The 27,921-nt window shown below is 41.6% G+C and overlaps 1 protein-coding gene across 10 annotated transcripts in view; it reads left to right on the top strand.

Moving 5' to 3' along the window:
* LOC125451869 (DNA endonuclease RBBP8-like) overlaps positions 1 to 27,921 on the top strand; it is a 122,306-nt gene that overhangs the window by 57,365 nt on the left and 37,020 nt on the right. For all 10 annotated transcript variants that reach the window (XM_048529557.2, XM_048529554.2, XM_048529550.2 and 7 more), the window contains 2 exons: positions 17,298 to 17,340; positions 26,609 to 26,704. In XM_048529557.2, the coding sequence (XP_048385514.2) occupies positions 17,298 to 17,340; positions 26,609 to 26,704 (139 nt within the window). The remainder of the gene's footprint in view (positions 1 to 17,297; positions 17,341 to 26,608; positions 26,705 to 27,921) is intronic.

Genomic DNA, 27,921 nt, shown 5'->3' with positions numbered 1-27,921 from the left:
GTATTCCCCTTGCTATATGGGCCTCTAAATTCTTGATTTGCACGGTGTCCTAAAGTACCACTACTATTTGCTATACTGTAACCACTCAGATCTAATATTTTTTGGCATTCCCTTCTTTATTGCTCTTGCCAAATTTCATTGTCTGCAATAGATCGACATATAGATTAAAATGAATGTTATAAGCACAGTGTTGTAAGGGAAGAATTCCTAGAGTGTGCTTTGAGTAGAACATAGGCTATTTTATATCTATTGTTACACAATGGGAAAGAGTTAATTAAATGTTGTAAATGAACCCTTGAGATTAATGAACATAGTAGGATAGAATGTGAGGCTGGATGAACACAGCAGGCCAAGCAGCATCTCAGGAGCACAAAAGCTGACGTTTCGGGCCTAGAAGGATCTAGGCCCGAAACGTCAGCTTTTGTGCTCCTGAGATGCTGCTTGGCCTGCTGTGTTCATCCAGCCTCACATTTTATTATCTTGGAATTCTCCAGCATCTGCAGTTCCCATTATCACTCATAGTAGGATAGAATGTTAGATTTAGTTTGAAAGTGATGTAGTTCCCCTTGCCTACTGTATCATGGACTTTCTGTGGGAAAAACACAGTGAAAGTTCTCCAGACTGATTTTTCGGATAGCAGGACTGTTCTGTGTGGAAGGATCAAGAGACTGGGCCTATATTTCCTGGAGTTTAGAACAATGAGAACTGAATGAAAATAAACTTTCAAAATTCTTCAAGGTGCAGAAACCATATTTCCCCTGGTTATGGCGTTGAGAGCCGGGGAAACATTCTCAGAATAAAAGCCAATCCATTTAGGACTGAGATGAGGAAGAACTTCACTTAGCTGGTGTTGAAGCTTTGGAACCTGTGGAATTTCAGCCATTTACATAATTTCATGTCAAGAGGTTGTACAATTTCTACTTATGATATCAGGGAATATGATGTTGAGCTAGATAATCGGTCGTGATCTAAAATGGCAGAGCAGACTCAAAGGATCTTCTACTTCTGTGTTTCTACATAAAACCAGATTTAAATATGCAGATCTGAGAAAGTTAAATGCAGTGGGATTTGAAGAGGAATAGATCATTCACAAGAGGAGACTGAGAAAATTGATCAACCAGCATTATAGTAACTCCAATAAAAGTGGTAGAAGCAGAAAGAAGGCAGTGAATCAGTTCTACATTCAGCAGTACTGTTGACGGTATACTATTGAGTGCCTTCTAATTTATACTATTTTTAATTGAATACTGAACTTTGTGGCATAAAGGTTTTATTTTAATCTGTTATTTTATCATTGAAGATACTTTTCAGTGCAAGAATGCTATTTCAACAGTTTCAAATTCTCCCTTGGAAATTCATGTTCAAGAAATTTATTTGCATTTTGATATATAAAAAAGCAGGTCTGTGAATCTACATCGTTATGATTCCCTACTCTTGCAATGTAAATGTGATGCACTTAATTCCTTGAGTTCACATTCTTGCAAAATCAAGTCCCTGTATCAAACAGAACAATAATGGCCAACATCATGGAATCATAGAATCCCTACAGTGTGGAAACAGGCCATTTGGTACATCACGTCCTCTGAGCCCCTCTGAAGAACATTCCATCCAAACCCATTCACTACCCCTGCATTTCCCTCATCTAACCCACCTAACTTAAACATCCTTGGACACAATGGACAATTTAGCATCCATCTACTTTGTACATCTTTGGATTGTGGGAGGAAACTGGAGCACCTGAAGGAAACCCACACAAATGCGGAGACAATGTACAAACCCTACGCAGCCCAAGGGCAGAATTGAGCCAGGTATCTGGTGCTGTGAGACAGCAGTGCTAACCACTCTGCCACTGCACTGGCCTAGTACTCAATTGCAAGTTAAAAATATAGGTAAAAGCACATGCTTTTATGAAACACATCTATTTCTAAGAGCCTAAGGAGGTAATGATTAAATTATTTAACTGTTTTAGTTTCTTTATTTGCTGATTGAGTTGGAATGGATAATTTCATGAATTTTGTGTGGCATTTTCCTGTACATCTGTAAAAGTTATGGAAATCCTGGAAAAATAACACTTGCACTGCTAGTTAGACTTTCTGCAGTACTCTCATTGTTTTAGAGCAAGGTATGTGAATTCTAATGGAAAATCTACTGTGTTTTGTTTAAGCTTTTCCCTGTTGGCCTATCAAACCCACAAGTTAAAAATGGATTTTTGAAAACATGCAGCAGTTCAGATCTGATCTAGTTGTCATTGTACCTTAAATGAGCAATATTTTTCACAGTGCATCGTTGGCACACCACGAGATGCTGCCCTCCAGCAAAATTTGGACTGAAATTTCATTATTCTTTTAAATTGAGACATATTCTGTGTCCCTTTTTTGGGAACATCATTGAATGACAGTCCCTTTCTCTCTCAAATATTGTGGGGGAAAAAATACAACACATAATACTTGAATTCAGTTTCAGTTGACAGGTGCAATCAGAAAATTAAATCTTTAGGCATTTGTCGAAATCATTCGTCATGCATATATTTTTATGGTGTGGATACTGAGGCAGACTCATTGCCAGTTGCTGGGCAAGAATTTTTTTAAAGAGTCTTAACCTGTCAATAAACTATTATTTCCCAATTGTATTCCCTAGCAGATTAGTACAACCAAGATGACTGAGAAGTCTAAAATAAACAAAAATTAACGAGCTTTGCGGAAAGCCCTTAGTTTGAAATGTTAGTTGTTTCATTCTCCATGTACTGGCTGACTTGAATATTTCTGGCAGCCATAATACTTTGCTTTTGAAAATAAAAATATTAGCTTCATTGCCATTCTTTTGATTTTTAATTTAATGTCATAATAGTTTAGTTGCTCCTATGTTGGCGATTTTAAAAAAAACTGGTTTCTATAATATGCTAACAATCGCTTTTATGTGGCATTACTCACCTGTAGGGCAAGCATGTACTGTTTTTATTCAGTATAACCTGTTGTAAAATCATTATTATGTGCATTTCCTTTTGAAGGTTGGCCGAGATGACCTTATTTTATGTTTGCGTAGTGTTTACCCGAGGTACCAGTTTGAAATTTCCTTAAAGCAACACAGAATTGCAACTCAAATAGCATTTAATCTGTGCTCCCATCTTTTATTCTTTCTACCTTTTTTCACCATCACTCTCCTCTAGCCTCTAGTTAGAGATGCCTTTGACTAAGTGCTTCTGTTCTGGCATTGAGACTTTGATCTCAAATTAAATCTGTCATACTTCATACATACTGCCATCATCATTTTAGTTTTTATTTCAAGTATTTTTAATCCTAGTTGAAATTTTACAGGGAAATTCCCCAGTGGGAAGTTAAATAAGGTTTCAAAACTTAGATAACAAAGTGTGGAGCTGGATGAACACAGTAGGCCAAGCAGTGTCTTAGGAGCACAAAAGCTGACGTTTCGGGCCTAGACCCTTCAGAAAAAAGGGTTTCAAAACTTGTCTGCCTGGAAACCTTTTGAAACACTGCTTGGCCTAGGCTTTCACCTGGGAATGTTGTTTCGGACCCCATCACAGTAGAATTTGAATTCAGTTTATAGATCTGAAATACTAAGCAAAACTTAGCAATGGAGCCAGTGGAAACTTTTGCAGATTGCCATGAAAGCCTTTTAGGGAAGGAAACCTACCATTCTACCATTATCTAATTTGCATGTGGCATGAGATCCACACTAGTGTGGTTGACCTTTAACTGCACCCTGAACTGGTTTGGCAAGCTGTTCAGTCCAAGCTCAAATTTCTAGCTGCAAACTGACTAAGCCAGTCTGCGCAATCCCATGAAAAAACATTTTTTTAAAAAAAAGTGAAGTCTAACATTAATAAAATGTGAGGCTGGATGAACACAGCAGGCCCAGCAGCATCTCGGGAGCACAAAAGATGCTGCTGGGCCTGCTGTGTTCATCCAGCCTCACATTTTATTATCTTGGATTCTCCAGCATCTGCAGTTCCCATTATCACTGAAGTCTAACATTCTTGTCTTTTGTCGATTAACCTGGTGAGTTATTCATTTTCAAGAATCTAATATTGTTTAGAGAAAACTCTCTTCAGGGAGAGTTTTGTGGATTCTAACAACTGAATGAGAAATAAAAAAGCTCCTTTTCTGTAGATCTTTTGTCAATTAATTTAAATTGATCTCCTTTCACCCCATTCATCAGATGAAGTAGTGTTTTTCTACCTCTAATAGATGTTTTGTTAAGCTCTTGTCTAAGGAGAAGAACCCTATCCTTTCCTCCTACTTCTGGTAACTGAAGCTTTTAATCTCTGGTGACCCCACTCCCTGGTATTCCCCTCTGCATCTTTTGAAGACCTTTACATTGTTGAATTGTGGTACCCAGAATTTTCCACAACACTCCAGCTGAGGTCCAACCAACAATTTATAAAATCTTTCGCATAATCTTGTTGCTTTTACATTCCCCAAATCTATTTAACCACCTTATCAATTTGTCCCGTCATCTTTCTTTGAGCATCCATTAAATTAAGCTTGTTGTGACCAGCTATGGAACAAGGTGAATAAAGAAGGGGAGCCAGTTCACTTCTTCTCACCCAGGGACCGTACTGATGTGGCACCGCCTTGGGAAACCATAACAAATTTGGAGAGCATCACTCCAACTAAGAAGGTAGATGAAGTCAGTGTGGTGGACTTTGTCTATATGGACTTTAGCAAGGCCTTTGGCAAGGTTCTGCTTGTAGCCTGGTTAGATTTCATGGGATCCATGAGAGCTAGCAAATTAGATATACAATTGGTTTGACCGTAGGAGACAGAGTGGTGGTTGAAGGTTGTTCAGACTGGAGGCCTGTAACCAGCCATGTGTGCGAGGATGAGTGCTAGGTACACTGTTGTTCATATCTTATAAAAAAGATTTGGATGAGAATATAGAAAGCAAGGTTAGTATGTTTGAAGATGACACCAAAATTGGTGTGGTGGACAAGGTTATCTAAAGTACAACAGGATCTTGATCAACTGGGCCAGTGAGCTGAGGAATGGCAGATGGAGTCTAAATTAGGTAAATGTAAGGCGTTGAATTTTTAAGATAATCCAGAGCAGGGCTTACATAATTAATGGTAGAGCCCTGAGGAATGTTGTCGCACAAAGGGACCTAGGGTGCAGGTGCACAGTTCCTGAAAGTGGCATCCTAGGTGGGCATTGTGGTTAAGAATGTGTTTGACACACTTGTACTCAATGGTCTGACTGATGAAGGCAAGAGTTGGGACATCATGTTATGGCTGTAAAATATAGTGGTTAAGGCCACATTTGCAATACTGCAAACGATTCTGTTCAGTCTGCAATAGGAAGGATGTTATTAAACTGGAAAGGGTGCAAAAAGGATTTACAAGAATATTACTGAGACTGTAGAGTTTGTTATCAGGAAAGGCTGGATAGACTGGGATTGCTTTTCCTGCAGAGTAGGAGGCTGATGGATGACTTTATTAAGATTTGTAAAATCATGAGGTGACTAGCCAAGATCTTCTCCCCAGGATAGAGGAGTCCAAAACTAGAAAATTTAGGTTGAAGGTGAGAGGGAAAAGATTTAAAAGGGACCTGAGGTGCAAGTTCTTTACACAGTGTTTGTATGGAACGAACTGTTAGTGAAGTGGTGGAGGCGAGTACAGTTACAACATTTTTAAAAAACATTTGGACAGGTACATGAACAGGAAACATTGGAGAGGTGTGGACCAAATGCAGGCAAATTGAATTATTTTTATTTAGGATACCTTTTTGACATGAATGAGCTCAGCTGAAGGGTCTGTTTCAGTGCTTAGCAATTCTATAACTCAGAGTTTGGGAGTTAAGCAGCTTTTGAAACTCGGCCACTGTTTTAAAAGGAACTTGGAAATGGCAAACATATGCTTTCCTAAGGTCCGTGAGATGCCATTTATATAAATGGTTTGGATGTGAATATTAAAAGCATGGTTAGTGGATTTGCGGACGACGCCAAAATTGGTGGCCTTGTAAACACCGAACAAGGTTTTCTAAGATTACAAAGGGATCTTGATCAAATGGGTCAATAGGCTCAAAAATGGCAGATGGAGTTCAATCTGGATAAATGCAGGGTATTGCATTTTGGTACAGCAAACAAGGGTAGGGTTTATACAATTAATGGGACGGCCTTGGGTAGTGCTCTAGAACAGAGGGACCTAGGGGAACAGGTACATAATCCTCTAAAGTTTGTGTCACATATAGACAGGATGTTTAAAAAGATAGTTGGCATGTTTGCCTTCATTGCTCAGTCCTTCAAGTATAGGAGTTGGGACATTATGCTGAGATTGTACAGGGCACTGGTGATGCCTGTTGTAGAATACTGTGTCCAGTTCTGGTTGCTCAGTTATAGGAAGGATATTATTAAGCTGTAGAGAGTTCAGAAGAGATTTACCAGGATGTTGCCACGTATGGAAGGTTTGTGTTATATGGAAAGGATGAATAGGCTGGGACTTGTGTCACTGGAATGTAGGAGGTTGAGAGGTGACCTGATAGAAGGTTATAAAATAATGAGATGTAGAGATAGAGTTGGTGGTAATTGTCTTTTCTCTAAGATGGTGAATTTCAAGACTAGGGGACGCATTTTTAAGGTGAGAAGAGAGATTTTGTTTTAAAAAAGGCTGAGGCAATTTGTTTTTACAGTGGGTGGTTTGTGTGTGGAATGAACTTCCTGATGAAGTGATGGATGCAGCTACAACTACAATGCTTAAGAGACATTTGGATAGATATGACTAGGAAAGGTTTCGCGCAATGTAGGCCAGGAGCAGGTGGGACTAGTTTAGTTTGGAATTGTATTTGGCATGGACTGGTTGGACTGAAGGGTCTTCTCCCATGCTGTATGACTTTATGCCTCTGTGTGTCCTGTAAATGAAGGCAATCTAGGAGCAAATGGTAGTTTTCTTCTTCTAGTAGAAAACTGCAGAGCAACTTTGTTTTCAAGCATAAAGAACTGTAGATATTTAAATCACTGTCAATCATGGCTAGATTTCTCAACAGCTATTTTCTTCAGTTTTGAACTTACAATAACACTTTTCCAAATGGAAAAGTTATTCAAATGCATCTTAACAATTATGCAATACTGATCAATGTAGTTTACCTGTGCAGGGCAGAGCCCTAAAATTAATCATTTACAGTATAATTACATCTACATTTTAATGCAGCATCTTTCTTTAATTTGAAACTGTCTAATCATTTAGTACTTGCTTGTCATGATGGCCTTTGCTGAACCATCCCTGTTGTAACAAAATCATGTCATACTCATTCAATGTCTTGTGCTTGAGGTTAACCAACAGATGGTGTTAAATTTAAATGTTTATTAGTGCCCTTGGTGTAAGTAATAAAGGAGGTTAACCAATTTTATTACTTGCAGTAAGGCCACTAAGTGTCAAGGCAAATCCCAGAACTTTCTTTTTTAATTGACTGATTTTTGTTCTACCTCTCTGCCCTCTGATCTTATTTCTCATCCTTTTAGATGTTATCCAGTTCCATTTTCCCCCTGCAGATTCGTTTAATGTCTCCCAAAACAATACCTTCCCCAACTCCCACATTTTTTTCAGAGAAATAACTTCAAATGCTGGCAAACCTTTAAGTCTGACCCCTGTGACATGCCTTTGGGCATTTTTCATGTTAATGGCATTAAATAAATGTAAGTTAAATAACTAATATTCCCTCTCTCTGTCGAGGTAAAATATTGATATTTAGAATCTTCAGGAAATAATGAAAGGATTTCTTTCATGTGTGTTGAGATATAAGTAATGGGTAACTTTGATTGTTTTTCCACTATCAGGTTTCTTGAGGGAGATGGAATTCTGTATTTTCATTCTGAAATATGCACAAATGTAGTGTATCTATCGACTTCTTCTGATAATATTTGTAGTTAGTACTGGAGTGTCATATAACCAACCTTCCAAGATTGAACCATCGTGGTGCCAAATGTGAAGTACTAAAGCATTGGGACAAATTTAGTCTCCATAGAGTTTTTAACTGTTCTTAATCAAGAGACAATTTCACATTTTGTGTTGTCAAATGGCACCTGGTAAACAGAGAAAGAAAGGTCATTAATTCTCCCCAAAAACATCCACATTTCCTCCGTAGCTTTTCTGTTTGTGTCTACGTAAGGCATGCTGATGCCAATGAAGTGGGAATGAATGTTCGAGAGCTGTTGTCACTGGCACTGCATTCGCAATCATTTTCTCTGTCCACCACTGGGTAGCGGTAACATGTACCATTGAAAAGATGTAGTGCAGAAATTCACCAAGCCTTCTTAGACCGTATCTTCCAAACCCACAAGTGCTACCATCTTGAAGAACAAGGGCAATAAATAAATGGGAGCACTACCTACTGCACATTCTCCAAGCCACTCACTGACTTTGAAATATATCACTGTTCCTTCATTGCTGCTGTTCCAAATCCTGGGGCACTTTCCCTAATGGTGGGTGTACCGACACCAAATAGATTGCAATGATTCGAAGTCCGTTCACCACCACATTCCAAGGAACTACGGATAGGCAAGGAATTCTGGCCCAACCAGCATCACCTAAACTGCATGACTAAACAAAAAAATAAGCTGGTCTTAGGGTGCATGCTGCCCTGAGAACCAGATATTGTCAAAAGGAGCTTTTATTTTTGGATGAAAAGTTATTTCGCTATTTCAACATTTGTTACATGTGATTACATCCGAACTTTGTACACAGATGAAAGCAAAGGTGTCTTTCATTCCTTTTCACTCCTCCAATTTTTTGAAAAAAGGAACAGTGACATGGATCTTCTGATGGTCAAGTAGTGAATTTGAAATGGTCACTGCTGTTGCATGTCAGGACCTGGAGGAAGGTCCCTATGCAGATGTGTAGAATCTATTGAGAAAGTTTCAGTTTTCAGTGGATAGTAATACATTGCCTGAGCATCTAAGATTGTTTGTACGCGTGTCAGAGACTTGGGACTTGATGCACTGTATATTTTTCTTGTTAGTTACACAGTCCTCCTTGTATTCTGCCGTGGCAGAAGAGAGATTTAACAATGGGAGCTATATAGCAAAAATAGCTTCAAAACATGTGTTCATGTTCACCCATGACCAGGACCCCCCTCCACCCTGGATGATGATCTGCTTGTCTCCCATGCCAACTTCCTGCTTTCCTACACATGCTCACCCCCTCTCTTGTGACTTTGTATAAGTTGCTACAGACATGTATGTCCATGCGTGCACCCATACACCCTCACCATAAACTCTCAAAGCAACAATTAATTCTGCTAAATATTAATTTTTTTAAAAATTCTTTAGTTTTACAAACCTGATCTTCCCAGGAGTTGTGGACTTTTGCCTCCAGCACAAGCAGTTGAATGGGAAGACTGCAGCAGTTTGGTAACTGGTGATATGTAGCCTTCAGTTGGACCAGTGCAAACCTTTCCTGTTCTACAACGCAAAAATTTCTCCTCTCCAAATATGCAAGCTTATTTTGGAGTAAGCGTGAAACACCCCACCTTGCTGTTTTTGTGTCATCAGTCTTCATACCTGTGTACTTACCTGTTCTTCTTTAGGCAGGCATCTAGCCACTGCCCTCTTATCAAGCTACATCCAAGCCAGACTGCAGGAATATCCTACCTACTCGATGGAGGATTGCAGCCATGGAATGTAACATGAAGATATTCAAAGCTTTTGACCCAACTCACTGCAGAAGGCCACACAAATGTGTCCGGGTCAAATATTCCCAAGGCCTGAATTATGTGGTCATGGCAAGAAATCTGGGAGAATCGTGTGAGAAGTTGAGCAAACTGTTCCTTTGTCATCAGGAGCAACGAGTCACATTTACCAGCAAAGTTGCAGCCATCAAGAGGAGTTATTCAATAGTGAGTAGTGAGAGGCCAATTTATGGGGATTACTGCTCATTACAGTCCTAACTATTACCTTATCTCACCTTATTAATATGCAAGTTCTCATTTTACTGCTCACCAGATAGAAAGCCGACACGGAGAAAGGGGCCTGGGTAGGTGGTGAGCTGCCTGACATTTGACACCAAGACTTCAAAATTCCTGTCGGCAGATCAAGGGTGCCAATATGCCTGTATCTGCCAAGCCCTGGACAATGTGTGTAACTGTGCAGGGCAGCGCTGGTTTATCAGCACTTAGCTAGGTGTGCCATAGCCTTTTAAGTTTGGTTCTGGCACCCTGGATATCCCAAAGTGTTAAGTACGACTGGCTACAGCAAGTGGGAGAATCTGTTCAGCATTAAAGAGGCAGCATAGTAGCAGAGTAGATTCTTAATGATAATAAAATGTGAGGCTGGATGAACACAGCAGGCCAAGCAGCATCTCAGGAGCACAAAAGCTGACGTTTCGGGCCTAGACCCTTCATCAGAGAGGGGGATGGGGGGAGGGAACTGGAATAAATAGGGAGAGAGGGGGAGGCGGACCGAAGATGGAGAGTAAAGAAGATAGGTGGAGAGGGTGTAGGTGGGGAGGTAGGGAGGGGATAGGTCAGTCCAGGGAAGACGGACAGGTCAAGGAGGTGGGATGAGGTTAGTAGGTAGCTGGGGGTGCGGCTTGGGGTGGGAGGAAGGGATGGGTGAGAGGAAGAACCGGTTAGGGAGGCAGAGACAGGTTGGACTGGTTTTGGGATGCAGTGGGTGGGGGGGGGGGAAGAGCTGGGCTGGTTGTGTGGTGCAGTGGGGGGAGGGGATGAACTGGGCTGGTTTAGGGATGCAGTGGGGGAAGGGGAGATTTTGAAACTGGTGAAGTCCACATTGATACCATATGGCTGCAGGGTTCCCAGGCGGAATATGAGTTGCTGTTCCTGCAACCTTCGGGTGGCATCATTGTGGCAGTGCAGGAGGCCCATGATGGACATGTCATCAAGAGAATGGGAGGGGGAGTGGAAATGGTTTGCGACTGGGAGGTGCAGTTGTTTGTTGCGAACTGAGCGGAGGTGTTCTGCAAAGCGGTCCCCAAGCCTCCGCTTGGTTTCCCCAATGTAGAGAAAGCCGCACCGGGTACAGTGGATGCAGTGTACCACATTGGCAGATGTGCAGGTGAACCTCTGCTTAATGTGGAATGTCATCTTGGGGCCTGGGATGGGGGTGAGGGAGGAGGTGTGGGGACAAGTGTAGCATTTCCTGCGGTTGCAGGGGAAGGTGCCGGGTGTGGTGGGGTTGGAGGGCAGTGTGGAGCGAACAAGGGAGTCACGGAGAGAGTGGTCTCTCCGGAAAGCAGACAGGGGAGGGGATGGAAAAATGTCTTGGGTGGTGGGGTCGGATTGTAAATGGCGGAAGTGTCGGAGGATAATGCGTTGTATCCGGAGGTTGGTAGGGTGGTGTGAGAACGAGGGGGATCCTCTTGGGGCGGTTGTGGCGGGGGCGGGGTGTGAGGGATGTGTCGCGGGAAATGCGGGAGACGCGGTCAAGGGCGTTCTCAATCACCGTGGGGGGGAAGTTGCGGTCCTTAAAGAACTTGGACATCTGGGATGTGCGGGAGTGGAATGTCTTATCGTGGGAGCAGATGCGGCGGAGGCGGAGGAATTGGGAATTGGGAATAGGGGATGGAATTTTTGCAGGAGGGTGGGTGGGAGGAGGTGGGCTTGAAATGGACATCAGTTACAAGCTGGTTGCCTGAGATGGAGACTGAGAGGTCCAGGAAGGTGAGGGATGTGCTGGAGATGGCCCAGGTGAACTGAAGGTTGGGGTGGAAGGTGTTGGTGAAGTGGATGAACTGTTCGAGCTCCTCTGGGGAGCAAGAGGCGGCGCCGATACAGTCATCAATGTACCGGAGGAAGAGGTGGGGTTTGGGGCCTGTGTAGGTGCGGAAGATGGACTGTTCCACGTAACCTACAAAGAGGCAGGCATAGCTGGGGCCCATGCGGGTGCCCATGGCCACCCCCTTAGTCTGTAGGAAGTGGGAGGAGTCAAAAGAGAAGTTGTTGAGTGTGAGGACGAGTTCCGCTAGGCGGATGAGAGTGACACTCTCATCCGCCTAGCGGAACTCGTCCTCACACTCAACAACTTCTCTTTTGACTCCTCCCACTTCCTACAGACTAAGGGGGTGGCCATGGGCACCCGCATGGGCCCCAGCTATGCCTGCCTCTTTGTAGGTTACGTGGAACAGTCCATCTTCCGCACCTACACAGGCCCCAAACCCCACCTCTTCCTCCGGTACATTGATGACTGTATCGGCGCCGCCTCTTGCTCCCCAGAGGAGCTCGAACAGTTCATCCACTTCACCAACACCTTCCACCCCAACCTTCAGTTCACCTGGGCCATCTCCAGCACATCCCTCACCTTCCTGGACCTCTCAGTCTCCATCTCAGGCAACCAGCTTGTAACTGATGTCCATTTCAAGCCCACCGACTCCCACAGCTACCTAGAATACACCTCCTCCCACCCACCCTCCTGCAAAAATTCCATCCCCTATTCCCAATTCCTCCGCCTCCGCCGCATCTGCTCCCACGATAAGACATTCCACTCCCGCACATCCCAGATGTCCAAGTTCTTTAAGGACCGCAACTTCCCCCCCACGGTGATTGAGAACGCCCTTGACCGCGTCTCCCGCATTTCCCGCGACACATCCCTCACACCCCGCCCCCGCCACAACCGCCCCAAGAGGATCCCCCTCGTTCTCACACACCACCCTACCAACCTCCGGATACAACGCATTATCCTCCGACACTTCCGCCATTTACAATCCGACCCCACCACCCAAGACATTTTTCCATCCCCACCCCTGTCTGCTTTCCGGAGAGACCACTCTCTCCGTGACTCCCTTGTTCGCTCCACACTGCCCTCCAACCCCACCACACCCGGCACCTTCCCCTGCAACCGCAGGAAATGCTACACTTGTCCCCACACCTCCTCCCTCACCCCCATCCCAGGCCCCAAGATGACATTCCACATTAAGCAGAGGTTCACCTGCACATCTGCCAATGTGGTACACTGCATCCACTGTACCCGGTGCGGCTTTCTCTACATTGGGGAAACCAAGCGGAGGCTTGGGGACCGCTTTGCAGAACACCTCCGCTCAGTTCGCAACAAACAACTGCACCTCCCAGTCGCAAACCATTTCCACTCCCCCTCCCATTCTCTTGATGACATGTCCATCATGGGCCTCCTGCACTGCCACAATGATGCCACCCGAAGGTTGCAGGAACAGCAACTCATATTCCGCCTGGGAACCCTGCAGCCATATGGTATCAATGTGGACTTCACCAGTTTCAAAATCTCCCCTTCCCCCACTGCATCCCTAAACCAGCCCAGTTCATCCCCTCCCCCCACTGCACCACACAACCAGCCCAGCTCTTCCCCCCCCCCCCCCCACCCACTGCATCCCAAAACCAGTCCAACCTGTCTCTGCCTCCCTAACCGGTTCTTCCTCTCACCCATCCCTTCCTCCCACCCCAAGCCGCACCCCCAGCTACCTACTAACCTCATCCCACCTCCTTGACCTGTCCGTCTTCCCTGGACTGACCTATCCCCTCCCTACCTCCCCACCTACACCCTCTCCACCTATCTTCTTTACTCTCCATCTTCGGTCCGCCTCCCCCTCTCTCCCTATTTATTCCAGTTCCCTCCCCCCATCCCCCTCTCTGATGAAGGGTCTAGGCCCGAAACGTCAGCTTTTGTGCTCCTGAGATGCTGCTTGGCCTGCTGTGTTCATCCAGCCTCACATTTTATTATCTTGGAATCTCCAGCATCTGCAGTTCCCATTATCTCTAGATTCTTAATGAGGCAAGTTTAGGACACCAGCACATGAAAACTTGCTACACCTTGTGAAGAGAAACCTTCCATTGAACTTTCTGAAAATGACGCTTCTCCAAAATATGGTAAGATTCAGCCCCACATTTTTGGTGGCTATGACTAATCTCAATTCTTGCCAATGCTCACCTGCAGTTGCCCCAGTTTATATTTCATGTCCTATGTGCAAACGTTTCCTCTTTACCTGGAAAAGCAGCCTTCAAGGTAAAGGATATATTGAGGTCTCGTTATCTCGTCATAGCTGTATTATTAGTGAGCTTTAGTCAGGCTTGAACTTCAAAATCTTAGCAGTGTATATATTTGATTCATACCAGTTGTTTTCAGACATCACTGACAGGGAGAAGTCAACTCCTTGTAACATGGAAAGCTAGAAATATTGATAATTGAGAGCTACAAACACTTGCATTTAAGGTATTTAAACTTGCTTCCTTGACCCTGGATTAAACATGACACAAGGTTTAAATTTTTGAAAAATTTGGACTTTGTAAAGATATTCACTTTTTAGGTGAATTTTATTATTTAAAATCATCTACATCTTAGGAAAGTGTTAAGTTCTCTCTCTCTCCTTTTACAATAGATGTGTTTTAATTTTTTTTGTTTTGGTTCAGAAGATTTTTATATTTGATTTGTACGCAGTGCAGTACTTGACTGCTCGAGTTACTGCTTCCCTTTTATTAGTGGCTCAGGTTGCAGTAGTTTCAATATGGAATGCTTTGTTGAACAAGTTGCCTGTTCATACAGGAGCCGTATTGTTGGGCAGTCTCATACCTTTGGTTGGGTGTGGATCAGGATTCAATGCACTTTATATGGTTTTAATTGCAGTTGTCTGTTTGACCCAGTGGAATAGAAAGTGCTTTCTTTACCCCCTTTCAGTCCCAAACCACAGGTGGTGAATGCTTAGAAATAAACAGTATCCACTTAAGTATGTATTTTTTTAAGCCTAGCGAGTAATGGTGCAGTTTGATTTTCTTTTAAAATGTAAAATAAACATGTGGGCTATGAATATTAATTTTGGATTATGCATCTATTTGATCACTGCATGCCCTGTAGCTTTTAGTGCTTGACCAAACCTGGTCTTTGCTTTGATAAAGCTTTTGCTGAAGAACAATGAGTACTGTGGTATGCACAGCATTAACATGGTATCAAATTCAAACTCTCCCAATTCTTCTGCTTGCAGCAAGATGCACTTTCAGTAAACAAAGGCACAGATGTTATGATCACAAGCTTGCACCCTTGTGCATGTTGTTGTGCTCGTGAATAGAATATAATTATTAATTGTTTTACTGAATACTTTTACATCTGAAGTTCCATGGGCTGCTTACAGCAAACAATGTACTATCATTGTTATTAATGAATGGTTTTGTGACTGGAGACTACCGTTCCATGAGTGATACTGTTGGGTCTCCTGTTATTCTTGGTACATATTAAGTACCTTTATCTTGGTGTGTGGACATAATGTCAAGATTTGGTGATTATCCAAAACTTGGAACTGAAATGCTATGTAGATATGTAGATCTTCAAAAGGAATTAGGCAGTTTGACAAAAAGAGCAGACAAGTGGCACATGAAATTTGATACAGAAAAATGTGATTCGTTTTAGGAAGACATGGAGAGAGAAGTTATAAAGTGTACAGTTTATAATAATTGGAAGCGGCAGGACAGATTGAGAAAGTATGGCTAGTAAAACACCCAGCACCCTATTCATAGGGAAATAAAGCACAAAAGCAATGAACTTATTTTAAACTTGTGGAGAACACTGCCCTTGGCCCTAACTATAGTATTGTGTACAATTCTGTGTGTTACACTTTAGGAAGGATGTGAAGGCATTGGAGAGGGTGTAGAAAGGAATCAAGAGAATAGTCCTGGATGAGTGATATCAGTTATGTAGAAAAAAATTTGGAACATTTTGCTTGTTTTCTCTTGGAGAAGAGAAGTTCACAAAGAATTTTGAAATGAATATTCAAAACCATAAGTGGCCCAAAAAAGCAGAAGAGGACACGGTGATTTGCAAGAGCTAAAAAGATTTTTCCTGATAAGTGACTTATTAACGTGTGGAATGCCATGCCTGACAGTTTGGTCAAGGCAGGTTCAATCAACATGTTGAAGAGGGAAATGCATTACTATCTGGAAAGAATGAATGTGCAGGGCACTGGAAAGAAAGTAGATGAATGGCAGTGGGTGAATTGTTTCTGCGGAGAGCTGGCACAGTTTTGATAGGCCAAATAGCCTCTTCTGCACAAACCATTCTGTGATCACACCCTTTTTGTAAATCATATTGATATATTACATTGAAACAAAATGAAACAGCAAAATAACAACTAATACAAATGCTTCCATTAAGAACCAGTTTAAACTATCTTATCTCAAAAGAGTATGAAATGCTATTATTTTCCAATGTCTTTAAACTAACTTGTGTTGCAGGCTGCTCAGTGCTCTCTGCCTGCCAAGATAGAAGTTGAGTTATGTACGCAGGCAATTTCGCTCCGGGGGGGTACTCATTTGACTGATATAAGCTACCCACCTAAGGCTCTTGTACCTTAAACACCCAACACCCTATTCGTAGGGAAATAAATAAACAAACATTTGTGATAGACACAAACCTGCAACTTGTGCAAATGCTCAACATTGCAATTTGATTCAATTACTCAGCTAACCAATTACTTAATATGGACTCTTGCAATAAAAGTTAGAAAGGAGGGCTCTTTTGGAGCACTTAGTGTACCTGCCTCTGGTCCAGGAGGCCCACATCTCATCTGCTGCAGAGGCATGTGACAACATGTCTGAACAGTTTGATTAGAAACTATCTAAAAATTGCTAATTTCATCCCTGCGTAGGGAGACCAGCAGTTTGTGGACTCAGGTATATTAGTGGTTAAAAAAGCCATTGCAATAGATTAATAATTGTCCCTTTTCACTTCCACTGATCCATGTTTATAGTCATTCTAGTGTAGGATTGTTCACACGATGACTAGATAAGTACAGCTAATATGACCGATTTGACTTTGAGCTATCTACCAACAGCAGGTTTTTACCAGAACAAAATGAAAGTTTCATTTACAGTGCTGATTATGTATTTGTTTCTAGCTTTTCAAGATGTTTACTTTATGCTATTGGCATCACATACAATGTAGACCCTGTTACCTAGTTGTAAAATTACTCAATCAATGACTAGATTTGTTATAATTTTAAAATTGTAAACAGTTGACAATTGAGCAAAGCTGAAGAGAAAGCAGAAGAAAAATACTTCAGGCTAGCCAATGTTCTTGGAGACTACAAACAAGTTAAGGTTTGTTCAAAACATTTTGAAGAGCCAGATCATTAACTTGTCTGTTTTTGTCATGGACACTGACTAAACCTGCTGCTTTACTCCAGCATTTTCCAGTTTTGTTCATGCTTTTGGGTTTCCCCTCACCTTTCAGATAATGAAGGAACAGAATAGTGTTTCAACAATTGCTAGGATTGGAGTATTTTTGCTTCCAGTACATCTGCTAACTTGATCTTGATTTCAGTAGTTTATAATGCTGTTTTCCATGTGTATCATTTTGAAATCTATTTCTTTTAAATGCAGTGCTGCAAATTAAAGTAAGCAAGTTAAAGAAGGAGAGATGCTTGTAAGTATCCACATTTTAAGAATTTCTCATTATTATAATGAACTGCCGAGAGTGAAAGTGTCTATTTGTAGAATATTTAAAGAAAGTTGTATTTATTGATAAGGCAATGAATATAAAGATAATATCATTTGGACAATTAACTTGAAGTACATATTATAAAATAATCTACACGGAATAGTAATGTCAACCTTAAAAGCCTGTCAAGAGCTAATTTTTTAAAAATAAAACTCGTTTAATTATCATTCAGAATCATTGTAGTTGACTACACCAAAGGCAGAAAAGTGAGTATTTCAGCTTCACTCTTTTCCACCATGAATATTCTTTCAGTGACCAACTTACACTGCCACAGTCAATAGTTTTTTTTAAAAAAAGAACTGGATGTTGGAAACCTGAAACAAAAAACAGAAATTGCTGTAGAAACTCAGCAGGTCGAGCTGCATCTGTGGAGACAAGTCAGAATCGATATGTTGGGCCCAGTGACCCTTCAGAACTGGAGTTTAATTCTTCCTGTTATAAACAGGAAGAAAATTTTAGATTTCTGTACAGTCACTTCTAAAATTCCTCAAGTCATTCTGCATGCTATATGGGCTAAATTACGTGTTTGCAATGCTGGACTGCTGTAGTTTTACCCATGGATAAAATCCAGCGAGACTGGTTGGGATCGTGATGCTGACTTTGTCACTTTGGCCTGCCATAATACTGTGGGTGGGTGCTGAATTTGGCAGCTCGCCTATTAGTTTTAAAATACATAACCAACAAAGGATTAATGATGCTCAGAATTCATTTGACTGGAATGAAACATGGCACATGCCAAAATGAAGTGGGGTGCAATATAAATATGGCCAGGGTGATTTTTTTTCCCCCAGTTTCTTTCATGGATTTTTGAAAACATAGATAAAATCCTGCATGTGGGGTAATGTCTGACTTGAACAAGTGTCTGCTGAGACCTACATATTCATGCAAATGTTTACTTCTGGATCAGGAAAGGTTTTTGGCGAAGGGAGCAAAAACCAAGTGCGCTAAGTTGGTGTCTGATATGCGAATTCACAGTTCTGTGGGAGGCACCTCCTGCAGTGCTGTGGAGAAAGAGGAGACCAGCTGGCGAAGGATGTGTGTGCCATGAAGTGCAGTAAAGTTCGCCACATGCAGAGGTGTAATGGCTGAGGAGGGGATGCAAAAGGGGACAGGCAGATGTATGCGGAGAAGTTCTGCTAACTCCATGTATAGGGTCAGACATCTTACCTTCCGGTGGAACAACAAAGACTTGTCTCCTAAAACTTACCAAAAGAGTCTTGTGACTGTGTGTGATATGCTGCTGGATGAGAGAACCTTGAATTGCATGAGTGGCAAACCAGAGCCTGTAGCCTCCAAAAGAAGTGATTTTGAACTTGTCTTCAAGCTCTTCCAGGCAACACGTGAATACCTTAGTAGGATCACCCAGTCTGCAGCAAATCATTGCATTAAGGTCTTCGTTGATGCCATGTTTGGGCATATCTGTCATTAGCTATCTGTTACACCTGACAATGCAAGGGTAGTGGAAGTAGCTAGCAACTTTATCAGCTGGTTTCCAAAAGTACAAGAGATAATTAATTATACCCATGCAGTTACAAAAGTGCCAGCTGACAGCTGGAGATGTTAATTAACCATAAATGATACCAGAGTCCTACATGTTTGTGCATGGTGTTGACATCCTTAAACCCTCCTAAATACCAAGCATACTTCTTGTCCCAGAATCTTTGGATAGCTGGCTGCTCAGTGACAAAATGTAATTTTTTAGAAAACTGGTTTGATAACTCCAGTAAGATGTTAATGGTGGATCCTAAGTGTAGGTACAATGATAGCCAAGTGTTGATCAGATCATTGTTTTGCTTAGAATGCAGTCGGATATTAGCATAGACCAGATAGCACACGCCAACATACACCAGTCATACAACACTCATTTGCAGTGCATTGCACATCCTGGTCCTTCAGAAAGGGGAGCTTCCTCTACTGGAGGATTGGATGTAGACAGCTAGTTTGTCTGTTGAGGAGTTCAGGTAAGAGCCTTAGAAACTGGGCTACAGGAGAGTCTAGATCCTAAGAAGATTCCAAAAGATTGTAATCGCTGAATGTTTCCTGTTCAGTACCACTTAGTGAGGTGCTTGTCTACAGGGCTACATTTAGGACACCAGCTGTAGTCCTGTTCCTGTCTACAGCAGCTAAAGATGGAAATTGTTTCAGTGAACCTGTGCTTCATTCATACTTTGAAACATGTACTTTGTCAGCAAAAAGGTATTGCTGAATGAGGGGGGTGGGGTGGGGCAGGGCACAGGCAAATAGAACTAGTTTAGTTTTGGGAACTCTTGTTGGCATAGACTGAAGGGTCTGTTTCCATGCTGTATTACTCTGACTTCGTCTGGTTCATTAATTCCTTTTTAGAGAAGAAAGTCAATAGACAATAGGTGCAGGAGTAGGCCATTCGGCCCCTCGAGCCAGCACCACCATTCATTACGATCATGGCTGATGATCCAAAATCAGTATCTTGTTCCTGCCTTATCCCCATAATCCTTGCATCCACTATCTTTAAGAGCTCTATCTATCTCTTTCTTGAAAGTATCCAGAGAGTTGGCCTCCACTGCGTTCTGGTGCAGACCATTCCATGTATCCACCACTCTCTGGGTGAAGTTTTTCCTTAACTCTGTTCTAAATGGCCTACCCCTTATTTTTAAATAAAGTCTTGACTGCTCGACTCATGGCTTTAGACCAGAAAGGGGAAAAAACAAACTTGACTTTAACTTTGCCAAGAGCCCGTACTACCGTCTAGGGGGTTTGTGCCAACATTGGAAGAGATGTCCTATACCGTGTCAAGCAACAACCTGATATTGTCTGTAAGATATGAAGCCACGAATATTACTGTGCTCCAATCCCTCCACCACCACAGGTGGCACAGTGGTACTCAATTGGGAGACAGTTGCCCTGTGAGTCCTTAGTCTTGGCTCAATATCATAAACCTCATGATGCCTGTTAGCATTAAGTAAAACATTTACTAGGGAACAGCTTGCTGGTTAGCACGTGCCCCTGTCTCCCCTAAACGCCCATCCTTACCACCTTCTGCCCCCATCGCTGCTTGGTGGAAACTCTCAGGGTGGGTGTGGAATAGAATGTACTTTGGATGGCTGGGCCGCTCAGTGATAGTGCTCCTGCCCAAGCTGGCCAACTTGTAAAGGATGTAGCTGCTAGTATGGCTTTGTGGCTTATGATAAGAGAACTGGCAAAAAAGATGGAGAAACTTACTTGACCTCATTTTTACCAATCTACCTGTTGTAGTTGCGTCTGTCCATGAGAATAACAATTGGATTGACCACTACACAGTCATTGTGGAATCATAATCTGTTCTTCTTATGAAGAAAATTCTTTATTATAGCATATTTCACACCAGAGGTAGCGATAGTCATTTCTAAAAATGAAGTTTTAACTTGGTGTAGCTAAAACATGGGACAACTTGTGTGGCAAAAAGCATAAGTGGCAAGTGATGGAGAGGACTCAGGGATCTGACAACCAATGGATCAAGACCGTAAGACATAGGAGTGGAAGTAAGGCCGTTCAGCCCATCAAGTCCACCCCGCCATTTAAATCATGGCTGATGGGCATTTCAACTCTACTTCCCTGCACTCTCCCCGTAGCCCTTGATTCCTTGTGAGATCAAGAATTTATCGATCTTTGCCTTGAAAGCATCTAACGTCCCGGCCTCCACTGCACTCTGTGGCAATGAATTCCACAAGCCAACCGTTCTCTGGCTGAAAAAAATGTCTCCTCATTTCCATTTTAAATTCACCCCCTCTAATTCTGAGGCTGTGCCCACAGGTCCTAGTCTCCTCACCTAATGGAAACAGCTTCCCAGCGACCACCCTTTCTAAGCCATAATGTAAGCTCTGTTCACCTCACATCCAGTTGATTGGCATTGGCCAGTTGAACAACTCCTTGGAGCTAAAAGGTTCACTGATATCCTATCCTGGATGATGATTGAGCTTAGCAGTTCAGTGCAAAAGTAGATACTGTAGCATTTGACTCTGTCTTCAGCCAGAAATGCCAAGTGGATGATCCAAAACCACATCCTCCTTAGATCTACATCATCCTATTTCAGTGGCAGTTTTGTATTAGCTCAATTCACTTTGTGATACCCTTAAACTTCTGTAAGTAAAGGTAAAGTTGTGTGTGTGTGTGAGAGAGAGGGGAAAAAGAAGACTGGGGGGTTGATTCATGGAATTAAACCCAAAACTGTTGGCACCGCTCTACATCACAAACCAGCCATCCGGTCAACTGAACTAACTAACCAACCCTCTTTCTGAAAGTACTGGATACTGCAAAAGCCGTGTTCTGACAACACCGTTCCTGCTATACCAAGATTTTTGCCAAATCCCCAACCAAGCTGCTCCAGTACTGCCATCTACCTGGCAATGTGGAAATTTTCCATGTATGCCATGTGCACAAAAAGCACCAATAATCCCACCTGGCTAATTACCAAAATCAGAAGCAAAACAATGCCAGTATTCATTGACAATACTAACCACACTTGCGAAGGAATAGCTTGCTCACTGACACTCGAGTTGAGTTCTGCTTAGTCTACTCAGCTCCTGACTCACTTCAATCTTGGTACAAACATAGTCAAAAGAACTGACCTCCAAAAGTGAAATAGGAGTGACTACCCTCGACTTCAATGCTACAGCAGATGTAATATGGTAGACTCCAGCAACAGGAGGGAGCAGGAAATGACAGAACGCTTATTTTCACAAGGTTGTTGCTTGCCATTTTATAACTGCTTGTTAATGGAAGCCCTTTGCCTGTGTTTATGACTGTTAGTATCTAACTTCTGCTTTGGATATTAGTTGGAATAATTGGAAAGAAGCCTGGTGAGAGAATCTCAGCTCCCCCTTTTCTGGAAATTATCTTGTTGGCCAAGTGGAGGGTACCTGGAACTCCACTGCAGCTATTGCATGGGAAGCCTTTAAAGGGCTTGCTGGTAATTCCTGAATGACTGCATCTACAAAAATCTCCATTGACATCTGTGTCAGAACATCAGTGTTAGATGTTTTAACAGCTTAAACTTTGTCATCATTGTATTCAAGTATTAAGGCTTTTGGACTGAGAGTTTTTTTCCCCTAATCTCTGCACAGTGTAGACCCTTTTAATCAACCTGTTCAAATGTGTTATTTATATACCTGAAAAACAAGTGGGACTTGAATTTAGACCTCTTGGGTCCAGACATAGGGACACTACCACTGAATTATGGGAACCTGTCTGCATTATCTGTTTTCACCCCTCCTTAATCTGTTGTGTGTATTTTGGGTTATTTAGCAGAGTTTAGCATCTTTATTATCATAAGCTGATTGTGATGATCAATATTACATTTTTATTGAACAGGTTTTCTCTTTCATAATAATTTGATACCTTTGTATTCATTAAAGTACATGGTTAATTTTTAAAATCCAAGTCCAATGTAGAAAAAGATATGATTGGCCGTATCAAAAATTAGACAAAGTAGATGATAGGAATAAAATAGAAGTTGTTGGAAAAGCTCAGCAGCATCTGTGAAGAACAATCAGAGTTACTGTTTTGGGTCCTGGTGACCCTTCCTTAGATTTGATGATAGCTAGGAAAATGTTAATTTGTATGCAGAAGATAGGGTGAGATGGGAGGTGGGGAGGATAAGGAGTAAATGACAGGTGGGGATGGACTCCAAAAAGAGGGAAGAACAGTTTGTCAGACAAAGGAGTTGATTAACAATCTGGCTAGGACGGTGACTCATTAACGGAGACTGCTGGTGGCTAACAGAAGGCAGTATGTAATGGCAGGCTATGTGATAACAAGTCCTGGTGTGTGAGAAAGGAGACTAGGACATGGGAGAGCTCAGGCTGTAAAATTATTGAACTCTATGTTGAGTCTGGAGGGCTGCAGGTCCCCAACTAAAAGTGAAATCTTGCTCTTCCAGCTTCTGCTGAAGTTCGCTGGAACACTGCAGCAAGCCTGACACACAGATGTTGGCCAAGGAACTTGGTGGTGTATTAAAGTGCTAGGCAACTGGGCGGTCGGGGTCTACGCTTCGTTTCTACAATGTAGAGGAGAAATAGATGACCGCTTCGCAGAAGATCTACGTTATGCCCACAAAACAAAAATCCCAGATCATTAACAACTCCTTTGTCTGTCCAACTGTTCATCTCTCTTTGGGCTCTACACCCACTTATTGTTTACTTGTTACACCCTCCCCCATCATTATCTTCTGCATGTAAATTGACATTTTCCTAGCTACCATCAGTTCTGAGGAAGGGTCGTCAGATGCGAAATGTTAACTCTGATTTGGCTAGGTAGATGCTGTCAGACCTGCTGAGCTTTTCCAGCAACTTCTGTTTTTCTTCCTGATTTACAGCATCTGTAAATCTTCCAGTTTTATTAAGGTAGACACCAATGTTGTAACTGTACTGGAAGTGATTGGCTAGGGGAGTAGCAAATTCTGGAGCACAAATCTTCAGTACAGTTGCTGAAATGTTGTCAGGGCCCATAGCCTTTGTGGTGTCCACTGCCTCCAAGTTTCTTGAACATGTGGAATAAATCAAACTGGTTGAAGACTGGTATCTGTGATGCCGGGAACCACTGAAGAAGGCAGAGATAGACTATTCACTTGGAACTTCTGGCTGAAGGTTGCCGTGAATGCTTCCACCTGGATGTGGCAGGCCTGCAGAGCTTGGATCTGATCCTTGGGTATCAATTAGCTCTGTCAATCACATGTTGCTTATATTGTTTGGCGTACAAGTAGTTCCGTTTGGAAGCTTCACTAAATTGACACTTTATTTTTCGGTATCTCTGGTGCTGCTCCTGGTATGCTCTCCTGCACTCTCCACTGAACTAGGGTTAATCCCCTGCCTAATGGTAATGGTTGAGTGGGGGATTTGCTGTGCCATGAGGTTGTGATTTGTACTTGTAGATTGTGCTGGAGTACAGTCGTATTGCTGTTGATGGTCTACAACACCTCATGGACACCCAGTGTTGAGTTGCGAGATCAGTTTGAAGTCTGTCCCATTTAACACTGGTGATAGTGAAGGCGGGACTTTGTCTCCGCAAGGACTGTGTGGTTGTTGCTGTTACTAATACTGTAATGGACAGATGCATCTGCAATCAGCAGATTGGTGAGAATGAGGTCAAATATGTCTCTTCCTTTTATTGGTTCCCCCACCACCTGCTGCAGACCCAGTCTAGTAGTTACGTCCTCTTGGACCCAACCAGCTGAATCAGTTGTGCTGTTGTTATAAATGAGTCCTTAGAGGTGTGACTAATAAATGAAGCTGTTTGGTGTTTTTGGGTCGCTTTAGCTGGCTAAATGGCCTTCTGAGGGCAATTGTCCAGTTTTCAGAACTTCTCAGGGCTCCACTTTAAATTGCTTCTCAGTTTAAGAAAACTGTTCATTCATGGTCTCTGCATCAGAAATTGTTCGTTATTCTTGCTGTCTGCTACGGTCCTGGTGGCGTTTCAACATGTAGAAGTTAAGGTTGGACAGCTAATTGTTCGTTTACAACAAAGCAGCTTATAGAAAATTATTTGCTTCTCAACAGGAACCATACTGCTAGATTTTGCACTGTCTGAGTAACTTTCAGTGTGTGAAGGAGGACTAAAGGTTGTTTTGTTCTGTGAATGGTAGGTCGGTCTTTCTGTCAATTGCACGCCACCACCTCTTGACCATCTTTTCAGAACTTGCTAGGGTCTGATTTTTGGTTTCTTAGAATCTTTATTGTGTACTTGATACAAGATCATTTTGGAGTTTTCTTATGTAGAGTATGGGAAAGGAAATTGTGTATAACAGTCTATCACAAGAGGACAAGAAAAAGCAGTTTGGGCATAAAGCTTGCATGTGTTCCTGTGCCTGTTAGATGATTGATCTTTTGATGTTTCTCTATGATGTTATTGTTGAATACATCTACTTTTGTGGAATTTCAAATTAACTTTGTATAACTTGAATTGTTTTTAAGCTTGAAATGAATTTGTTGTTTTTCTTAACAATTTTAAATACAACTTAAAAATAGACAAATCCAGCAGATTCATTGAATAGTTTGTTGTGATTCATACATTCCTTGCAAAATGACTAATCATGATACAAGTATCTCATTGTCAATGTAATGGTCCTCAACTAGAGTCACTTACTGACTCCCCAAATTCCTGAAGTTTAATATTTCTGTGAGATAACAGGCATGACAATGGGACTCTTATGTTGAGCTTTGCTGATCGTTACAGCTAACTATTCTCAAGATACTGGGGCAAAGGCCAGGCAAGTCTGAACTGCTAAGGCAACCTGTTAATCTCATTTGTTGAAAAAAACTAAATATCTCTTAGTTTGTTTTTTTAGTTTGTTTTATTTTTAATTTTACTTTTGATACTTTTTTTTTTAAAAGGCTTTAAAATAGCAAACAACATTTGGAAAATTCCAACAAGTATATTTTCACATCCGTAAAAATGGGTCAGATGAATAAAACTGATGATGGAAAGGATCCATTTAAACCTGAGTTTGGGTTACACTCACTGCGCGAGTAAACATGTCATAGCTTGAAAAGGTTCTAAAGTATTGTCAAGCACAGCTGCTGAATATTTTACAAATTAATGGCAGACAATTTCAGAATATTTGGTCTGTTGTTAACACCAAAACAAAATGTTATTTTTCATTTAATTGTCTGCAATATTCTGTGTTTTGTGGATTTTAGTCTTTTCTTGTAAAATCCATGATAGAACTTTAACATCAGAAGACCCTGGGGAACGAAATTTAATTTTAATTGAATGTTCATATTTGGAACAAATAATCATGATATTCCACCAGGTGCAACTGAGAAATGCTGAAGAGCCTGCTGTTTATATACAATGAAATAGAGAGGAATACAAATTAAATCTGGCTAGTTGTTTATTTAGTCTCAGTTCCCAATTTAAAATAAACTAATTAATCGGTATAATGCTTGCACAACTTTGAAGTGTTGATATCTGTATCTCTTTTACGAATTTGTGTACATTCTTGAACATTCACTCAGATTGAACTATCGATGTGCACTAGATTTACATGTATTGACATGCTGCATACATAGACAAGCATATATTGTCTATCAGACTACTTGTAAACTAGATGGAGATCAGTGCAGAACTGGGATAATCAAAATTCCATTTTGACATTCGCATAAGAGTGGAATGCAAGTTTCAATTTTAATAATTGATCCCTGAGTTTTGGATCTGATGTTGATATACAATTCTGTATTTACAGAGATGCCCAGAGACTTGAAGAATACTATAACAAAAACCAGCAGTTAAGAGAACAACAGAAAGCATTACATGACAACATTAAAGTTTTAGAGGACAGGTAAGATGTGATGTAATTTACAAAATAATTGCTCTGTAGCTCAGATTGAGAGGGGTAACATTGCAAATTCATAGAATCATTACAGTTCGGCAAGAGATCAGTCTACCCTTCTGACATGCACCAGCTCTACAAATAAGCATTTCACTCTGTCATTCTCCCTGTCTTTTCTATAACCCTGATACCATTTTGAACCTGCCTACATTGTCATTTCAGGCAGTGCATTCCAGATCTTAATCACTTACTGCATGAAAAGATTTTGCTTATTGCTTTTGAAAATTACTTTAAATCAGTGTCCTCTCATTCTCCATCCTTTCATGTGTCATGAGCTTCTTCCAAGCTATTCTGTCCAGAGCGCTCATGATTTTTTGAGTACCCCGTAAGATATCCTCTCAGCCTTCTCCAAGAATAACTGTCCAAACTTTTCCAGTTACCATAAGTGAAGTAAATTAAATCGTAACAGGGATGCAATAAAAAAGAAATTTCACTGGTGAAATCGTATTTGAATGATGAGACCCTAAATTTTCCAAGTGACAATGTTAGATGAATGGGTTACACCAAGTGCATTTATGAGCAAAAGGGCATGGTGGTCCAACCTGATGGACGTACAGTGTTAGGTAAATGCATGTTAGAGGCAAATAAGGGCCTAATTAAACTTTTAAAATCACTGCCCAATGACTGCATCAATGCCACAATGTACACTTTTCACATTAATGCCTGTCTTGTTGGTTTAGGAAGGGAGGCTTTCCTTAATTTATTTAAATAACGCTTTGGAGATAAAGCGTAGTACAGGCTTCAGAGGATCGCTACAGTATCTACCACACCATTCCTCTGATCGAAATCAAGGCACAATTCCCATTGTATGATATCTGCTACTTTATTAGTAAGTGTAGTTGACATTGTGAAGTTTGTAAACCAACTAACACTGTTGATTGCATGAATTGCTCTTAAAACTTGTACTAAATACAACAAGGAGAACTGAAAAAGAAAAAGTGGATAATGCTGCAAAGATCCTGAATGATTATCCATGTTGCAATATGACCAGCATTGATATGCAGATGTGGCCAGTCTAGAAACGCCTTTGCACGCACCAATGACATCGTCGTGTTCCATGCATGGTGTTGTCATCATCAACACATTAAGTTGCTGATGTGGGGTCAGCAAAGTGATGCAGAGGCTGGGGCCCTGGAACTAGTGTGGGACAGAGGCCTGCAGCAAGA

The sequence above is a fragment of the Stegostoma tigrinum genome, chromosome 5, assembly GCF_030684315.1.
Source record: "Stegostoma tigrinum isolate sSteTig4 chromosome 5, sSteTig4.hap1, whole genome shotgun sequence".
In the NCBI taxonomy this organism is placed as follows: domain Eukaryota; kingdom Metazoa; phylum Chordata; class Chondrichthyes; order Orectolobiformes; family Stegostomatidae; genus Stegostoma; species Stegostoma tigrinum.
Note: the sequence above shows the minus strand (reverse complement) of the source record. Positions and strands in the feature narration are given on the sequence as shown.